Raw genomic sequence first — 8902 nt, 5'->3', positions numbered from 1 at the left:
ACACACACACACACATGCACACACACACACACACACACACACACACACTCACACACACACATACACACGCACACATACACACACACACACACACACATACATACACACACACACGCACACTGGAATGTTGTGACTTTCACAAAACTCACCCAAATGGAAGTGTAGCTCTTCTCATAGAAAACAAAGGAGTCCACAGACAATTCGGGGCTGGATTCGTCGTCAACAGACATTGGTGTGTCGCCATGAATAAGCCCGAACGGAAGATACACGCTCGAAGTCACGTGATTCACTGACATCATCAAGATCAAAGCTAGTACAAGTGACATCACTGGAGAAGTGTTGGAAGTGCGTCACACAATTATGTTTCAGCCTTCTTCTTGCTCTTTGCGTGTAACTACTGCTCCTGGAAATCAAGCAAGCAAGCAATCAAGCAAATAAGCAAATAAGCTAGAAATCGAAACAGGCACAAATATCAACGATCTTTTTTTATTATTTAAAATAAGATCGAAAAATGTACTTACCAGAAAAACGGACATTTAAACATGAATACGAACACGTTTAAATGTCCATGTTTTGGGTGAGTACTTTTTACATTTAGTCAAGTTTTGACTAAATATTTTAACATCGACTTGGAATCGAGACGAGGGTGGTGGTGTATGTATGTGAGAATGTAGAACTCGAAGGTGTTTCCTCATCCCAAAGTGTTAAGAATTGTAGTAGAGAGAAATCCCATTGTTTTCAAAATATACCAAAAAATACCAAAATTCAGATGGGAAAATTTTATTTTACGATTAATGACACCGGTTACTTTCCCAATTTCTAAAAAGCTTTCATAGGGCATTATTTTTTAGTGACTATATATCTTGTTAAAGAATTGCTTAAGTACCAAGTAATCCGATAGTGCGGACCGAGACAAAAATTAGTTTGCAGACATTTCTGAGACATAGCTAAAAACACACACAACAAAAAACAATAAATAAAAAGCAAACAAACATGCGGTTGCCGCAGTGCTATCTCAAGTTTTATCAAAACGCAAAAATTTCAACGTCGACATCCTGAACTCCCCATCCCGGAACTTTTTGAATATCTTACATGCGCACCAGCTCTGTCAACTTGTGAAAACGCCGACACGTGTAACAGCCACCACAAGTACATGTATCGACCTGGTAATTACTCAGACAGCTCAGTTGGTTAAATCGGTGAATGTTTTGCCACCTATTTGTAGCGACCACAGTGTACCACAAGCTGTTTTAGATAGAAGTGTGAACAAAAATATTTCCTATAAAAGAACAATTTTTAATTATAGTAAACTTAATGTTGATGGTTTCTGTGCAGCACTTTCTCAGATTAACTGGCAAGAAATTTTGATGAAGGAGGTGTTTGATGAAAGTGTTAATATTTTTTCTGCAATGTTCATGGATATAGCAAAACAGGTTATGCCAGTAAAAGAAGTTACGATACGCCCTAAAGACGCACCCTGGATAACACCTGAAATCCTAATGCTAATTAACCAACGTGACCAGATTCACTTGAAAGCCAAAACAAGCAACCAGCCGGAAGACTGGTTGAACTATCGCCAGGCACGTAACCTTATTACAACAAAGAAAAGAGAACGTATTATTGAATTCTATTCCGAATTAGATGTTAAAGTTTCTGATCCAACGCAGTTTGGTAGCAAAGACTGGTGGAAACTGGTGAAGTCATTTATGAAGAAGAAAGGTTCATGTGAAGATGAAATTCCACCTATCTGTGACAACGGCAAAGTTTACGAATTAAGCCAAGACAAAGCCAACGCCTTTAATAACTTCTTTATAAAAAAACTCCACTGTTGAAGACCCAGACGATGAAGTCCCTCAAGTCCCGTTTTTAGATCGCGAATTTTGTGATATTGTTTTGTCAGTTAATGAGGTAAAAGATGTAATTAGAAACCTTGATAAAAGAAAAGCCATTGGTCCCGATTTGATTCACAACAGACTTCTCATAGCAGCATTAGATGTTATCTCGGAGCCACTGACGTATATCTTCAACAGGAGTCTTAGGGAAGGAGTTTATCCTAACATGTGGAAAACAGCTAATGTTACGCCTATTTACAAGACAGGTCCTGCAGACGCTTGTAATAATTATCGTCCGATTTCCTTGCTGACCTGTGTTGGCAAAGTCTTGGAGCGATGTATTCACAGCCAATTATACAAATTTTTACAATCCAACAACATTCTCACACCTACACAGTCCGGTTTTATACCCGGCGATTCGACGATCTGTCAACTTGTCTCCATATATAATGACTTGTGTTCAAACTACTACAACGGTTTAACAACACAGGCGGTATTTTTTGATGTGTCAAAAGCTTTTGATAAAGTTTGGTACAAAGGATTATTGGTAAAACTGGAGTCGATTGGTGTTCGAGGCCGACTATTGTCATGGTTTCGTAGCTATTTAACAAACCGTGTTCAGTCAGTTGTTGTCAAAGGTGCCAAGTCAGAGTTAAAAGGTTTACAAGCAGGCGTTCCTCAGGGATCAGTGTTAGGCCCCTTGTTATTTTTGATTTATATAAATGATATTGTAAATGATATTGAGTCTGTTATCAAATTGTTTGCTGATGATACTAGCTTGTCACTTGCATTACATGACCCGATACGACGTGCCGAAATTCTTAATTCAGACCTTGATAAAATTAGTAGTTGGGCAGCACGCTGGAAAGTTACATTTAATGAAACCAAAACTAAACTGCTGAATATAAAACGTGACTTAACCCTAAATGACCCCCTATTTTTTAATGGAAATCTCCTGGAAGACATACCAGAACACAAGCATCTTGGCATTTTTTTGCAAAACGATTGTAAATGGGACGCTCAAATTAGAAATATTGTGAAAAAGACCACTTTGTTGATTAACTGCTTAAGATATTACAAGTATAAGTTATGCAGAAATAGTTTGGAAATAATGTATAAATCTTTTATTCTGCCACATTTCGATTACGCTGATGTGTTATGGGACAATTGTACCGAAGCCTTATCAAAAACACTTGAAAACTTACACCTTGAAGCATTACGAGTTATAATTGGCGGTGTGCGGGGAACAAGCCATGATAAGATTTACAAAGAAAGTGGTTTTTGTAGTTTAAAGGAACGCCGAAAACGACATAAATTAATTTTATTTCACAAAATGGTTCATGGTAAATGTCCACAATATCTAATTAACCTCTTGCCACCTCTTTGTCTCTTCACTAAATCCCTACCACAGAAGACGACCATTCGAAAGATTCGTACCAGCACATAGGACAGACATATTCAGAACATCCTTCATTCCATTCTCCACAGTCTTATGGAATAATTTGCCTGATGTGATTAAAACAACAAATTCAATAAGCGAGTTTAAGCATTATTTACAAAGTCCTGATCATAGTGTACCAGCTTATTATCACTTTGGAAAACGACAGACAGAAGTTCAACACTGCAGAATGCGTTTAAATATTAGTAACCTTAACTCAGACTTGTGTAAACGCCATCTAAAAGATAACGCACAGTGTGCTTGCGGTGATCCAAATGAAACATCCGAACATTACTTATTAAACTGCACCTTGTATGCAGATGCTCGTCTGACAACAATCAATTCGTTGCCTGTCCATTTCAGACGCGTGGAAATATTATCAAAAGGTAGCGAGCAATATTCTGTTCGTAATAACATATTGATATTTGAGTCTGTCCAATCGTTTATTGTTAAATTGTTAAATCTGGTCGATTGATTTGATGGATGTGTTCACGCATTGATAGTGTATATGGGTGTGGGCAGGCGTATGCGTACCTCCACACAGCCTCTCCCTGTGTTATCGTATTTGATTACATAGGCAGCGTATAAGAAATGATTATTATCGTTTGTCTCGTATTTTATATGTTAACGAACTACTGCCTTCCATAAAAAATTGTTACATTTACTTGAATTTACATGTTGCATGTCTTAGACTTGATGCTATCTTCCTATGCGCTCTCGTCCTAGCCTCTCCTTGTGGTTGTTAGTACTTTCTTCCCCCTCTCCCTCCCTTTTCTGTTTATCTTCTGTAGATTCCTTTGTTCCTATTTAGCTCCCCATCCCCATTCTTTCAATTTGTTATTCTGGTTTATTGTTGTTATGTCCACCATTACAAAAATGTGTGTAACTTAGTATTGTTCTGGTCACGTGATATAAGCATTTGCTTGAGTGCGTGTCCTAGTTGTGTGTTTTGAACTGTTCATGCGAAGAAATCCTGAATAAAATTTTGTTTAAACCAAAACGCAAAAATGACGTCATAATGTAAAATTATTAAAACACTGACAAGCAGGCCCAAAATAAAGGAAACCTGGAATTTAGATAATAATTATCTTAAAAGAAAAGTCGAAAGTTTAAGCGCTGTTTCTTTACCACAGATTTCTTTAGTTTAAATACATCTTATTCAAACGAACACACACACACACACACACACACACACACACACACACACACACACACACACACACACACACACACACACACACACAAACACACACACACACACAAAAACACACACACAAAAACACACACACACACTCACAAACACAAACACACACACACACAAAAACACACAAACACAAAAAAACCACACACACACACAAACACAAAAACACACACACACACACAAACACAAACACAGATACACACACACACACACACACACACACACACACACACACACACACACACACACACTGTGACCCACATGGTGGGCTTTTTTTAGAAATGAATTAATAGTGTATACGTTTATTTTTCAGAGAAAGAGTTCGAATGGACAAACCTTTGAAAAGGATGGTGGGCTAGACATGTAACACAAATTGACAAAAACGCAAGGTCTTACAAATCAGACTTGGCAGAACACTTCAACTCCTGTTTTTAAGGAGAAGGTGATATCACATGCATCAGTGCATGGAAATAAAAGTTGAGACGAAGTGAGAAAACTTGCATTGTTCAACGGAAATGTACTAACTTTTGGCTAAAATAAAAACTTTCATTTCAGAAAGCCCCTAAGCCTGTTAAAGGAGTTGCCTATTGTATGTGTTATGAATATAAAACATTGCTGTTATGAGCAGACACAAATTGTGTGGGCTTTTAATGACAACAAAGCGTTAGATTCTCGGGATAGGTAGTACCACAAGCAAGATGTCATGTATTAATTTGCATATCCAAAATTCACGCCGTGTTGACGTGTGTCGCATAAATTATCTGCCCCAAACGGCTAAACTTTTGCACTTCTTTGCATCCCCAAAAATAGTTAATCATGACACCAAATAACTGACGAAGAGAGCTACTTGTATTCTTTGTATTCGATTAAAAACATTCACAATACATTTTAAGACTAATTCCAAGTTGATACCATCAGAAATTGGAGTGGCTTCTTCCGTCTAAATGTCCGATGCAATTGCAAGCGACGTCACGCATAATATACTAATTGAATATATTTTGTCTCGGTTTCCCCATCGTTGTTAATTATTCCCCCCCCCCCCCCTTAAAATGTGGACCAATCTGCTTCGGTGACGGATGGTCAACACATCGCAAAATGCACGTGCAAACCATGACGCCGTTCCCTTGCGCTAGTTACTAACATTCATGTGCAGTCCACAGTAACATGCCTGGGTGAACTATGTTTAAAGCAAGAATAAAGTACGTTTAATATCACGCATGTGATAAAAAAAAAACATGCTGCTGAGTAATTTTGTTAAAACGTCCTTTTTAATCTTCGGTTGAAATCAAGCGATGTTGAAATAAATCTTCTCCTTCTTCTTCTTTGTTCATGGGCTTAGACTCCCTCGTTCACTCATGTTTTTTAGCACGAGGGGATTTGTGCGTGTATGACCGTTTTTTCTGCGCCATTCAGGCAGCATACGCCGATTTCGGGGGAGGCATGCTGGGTATTTTTGTGTTTCTATAACCCACCGAACTCTGACATGGATTACAGAATCTTTCCTGTGCGCACTTGGTCTTGTGGTTGCGTGTACACACGAAGGGGGTTAAGTCACTGGCAGGTCTGCACATAAGTTGACCTGGGAGATCGGAAAAATCTCCACTCTTAACACACCAGGCGGCAGCGACCGGGATTCGAACTCACGACCTCCTGATTAGGAAGCCGACGTCTTACCACCACGCCACTGCGCCCGAAATAAATGACTCAGCGTACCTTTCATCAAAAACAGTTTATCTCACACGTTTTTGATTGGTTTAAGATTATTTTATTATTGCATCATTTTGCTCCAAGAAGAAATTCTTAGATTTTGTTAACTATCCGACTTCTCACTTTTGTTTTTATTATTTCTTTTTTTCCCCACTATGTTTAGTTATTTCCAACACTTTGGTATTGAATAAAAAAAAAGATAAAACAAGTCACGTACAATACAATACAATAACTTTATTAATCTCTAAAAGAGAAATTGCATTGCTGAGCTTTTTGTGTCCGTAATAAAACATACATAAAACATTCAAAAATAAACATTTGTTCTTTGTCATTCATACATTCTTGTAAAGTATATTAAAAATAAATTAACATGCAGGCAAAAATACAACATTTAGTCAAGTAGCTATCGAACTCACAGAATGAAACTGAACGCAATGCAACGCAGCAAGACCGTATACTCGTAGCATCGTCAGTCCACCGCTTACGGCAAAGGCAGTGAAATTGACAAGAAGAGCGGGGTAGTACTTGCGCTGAGAAGGATAGCACGCTTTTCTGTACCTCTCTTCGTTTTAACTTTCTGAGCGTGTTTGTAATCCAAACATAGCATATCAATATGTTTTTGGAATCAGGAATTGACAAGGAATAAGATGAAAGTGTTTTTAAATTGATTTGGAAAATTTAAGTTTGATAATAATTTTTATATATTTAATTTTCAGAGCTTGTTGTTAATCCAAATATAACATATTTATATGTTTTTGGAATTAGAAAATGATGGAGAATAAGATGAACGTAAATTTGGATCGTTTTATAAAAAAATATTCTTTTTACAATTTTCAGATTTTTAATGACCAAAGTCATTAATTAATTTTTAAGCCACCAAGCTGAAATGCAATACCGAAGTCCGGGCTTTGTCGAACATTACTTGACCAAAATTTCAACCAATTTGGTTAAAAAATGAGGGCGTGAGAGTGCCGCCTCAACTTTCACGAAAAGCCGGATATGACGTCATCTGTCAAAGAAATGAAAAATATGTTTGGGGATATCATACCCAGGAACTCTCATGTCAAATTTCATAAAGATCGGTCTAGTAGTTTGGTCTGAATCGCTCTACACACACGCACACACACACACACACACACACACACACACACACACACACACACACGCACAGACACACACACACACACACACATACACCACGACCCTCGTCTCGATTCCCCCCTCTACGTTAAAACATTTAGTCATAACTTGACTAAATGTAAAACAAGTCGCGTAAGGCGAACATACAATATTTAGTCAAGTAGCTGTCGAACTCACAGAATGAAACTGAACGCAACGCAACGCAGCAAGACCGTATACTCGTAGCATCGTCACTCCACCGCCCGTGGCAAAGGCAGTGCCCATGGAATTGACAAGAAGAGCGGGGTATTCGTTGCGCTGAGAAGGATAGCACGCTTTTCTGTACCTCTCTTCGTTTTAACTTTCTGAGCGTGTTTTTAATCCAAACATATCATATCTCTATTTTTTTGGAATCAGGAACCGACAAGGAATAAGATGAAAGTGTTTTTAAATTGATTTCTAAAAAAAAATTTTGATAATAATTTTTATATATTTAATTTTTAGAGCTTGTTTTTAATCCGAATATAACATATTTATATGTTTTTGGAATTAGCAAATGATGGAGAATAAGATAAACGTAAATTTGGATCGTTTTATAAATTTTTATTTTTTTTTACAATTTTCAGATTTTTAATGACCAAAGTCATTAATTAATTTTTAAGCCACCAAGCTGAAATGCAATACCGAACCCCGGGCTTTGTCGAAGATTACTTGACCAAAATTTCAACAAATTTGGTTGAAAAATGAGAGCGTGACAGTGCCGCCTCAACTTTCACGAAAAGCCGGATATGACGTCATCAAAGACATTTATCGAAAAAAGGAGAAAAACGTTCGGGGATATCGATCCCAGAAACTCTCATGTAAAATTTCATAAAGATCGGCCCAGTAGTTTGGTCTGAATCGCTCTACACGCACGCACGCACGCACGCACGCACACACACACACACACACACATACACCACGACCCTCGTTTCGATTCCCCCTCGATGTTAAAATATTTAGTCAAAACTTGACTAAATATAAAAAGGAATATCGAAAAATAAATCCTGAATTAAACTTCCAAAACTAACGTCAACATGTTTTAGCCTGAAATAGAGAAATAAAATAATAACCATGAGAACACTTACCAACTAGAAGGCCGGGCTCCAAGAAGAGAGATGATGTGGTCGCTGTGGGCCGATATATTTATACAGCTACATCTCCCTGCACAGTGTTTAACCATCAGCCAATCATGTGCATCGCCAGCTCAGCGTGTAGCGTCTCCTGTCAGGCCATTGGTTGCGCTAAATGCTCACTCAACTGTAGCTACAACTAAAACACTCCTCCCCCTCCCCCACCACCACATTCACTCTCCTGTCACGCCATTGGTTGAGGTCAATGCTTACTCAACTGTTGCTACGACTAAAATCCTCCTCCCCCACCTCCACATTCACTCTCCTGTCACGCCATTGGTTGAGGTCAATGCTTACTCAACTGTTGCTACGACTAAAATCCTCCTCCACACCTCCACATTCACTCTCCTGTCACGCCATTGGTTGAGGTCAATGCTTACTCAACTGTTGCTACGACTAAAATCCTCCTCCCCCACCTCCACATTCACTCGCT

At 38.3% G+C, this 8902-nt stretch overlaps 1 protein-coding gene across 1 annotated transcript in view; it reads right to left on the bottom strand.

The window, feature by feature from the left end:
* Window positions 1–8561, bottom strand: part of LOC138966089 (alpha-tectorin-like) — a 26522-nt gene extending 17961 nt beyond the window's left edge. The window contains exons 1-2 of the mRNA XM_070338172.1: window positions 8425–8561; window positions 150–403 (exon numbers count right to left, since the gene is read on the bottom strand). Of these exons, the coding sequence (XP_070194273.1) occupies window positions 150–326 (177 nt within the window). The 5' untranslated portion in view covers window positions 327–403; window positions 8425–8561. The remainder of the gene's footprint in view (window positions 1–149; window positions 404–8424) is intronic.
* Between the last annotated feature and the right edge of the window lie 341 nt (window positions 8562–8902).

The sequence above is a fragment of the Littorina saxatilis genome, linkage group LG5 (assembly GCF_037325665.1).
Source record: "Littorina saxatilis isolate snail1 linkage group LG5, US_GU_Lsax_2.0, whole genome shotgun sequence".
In the NCBI taxonomy this organism is placed as follows: domain Eukaryota; kingdom Metazoa; phylum Mollusca; class Gastropoda; order Littorinimorpha; family Littorinidae; genus Littorina; species Littorina saxatilis.
The sequence above is the reverse complement of the archived record's forward strand: the minus strand, read 5'-3'. Positions and strand labels throughout refer to the sequence as shown.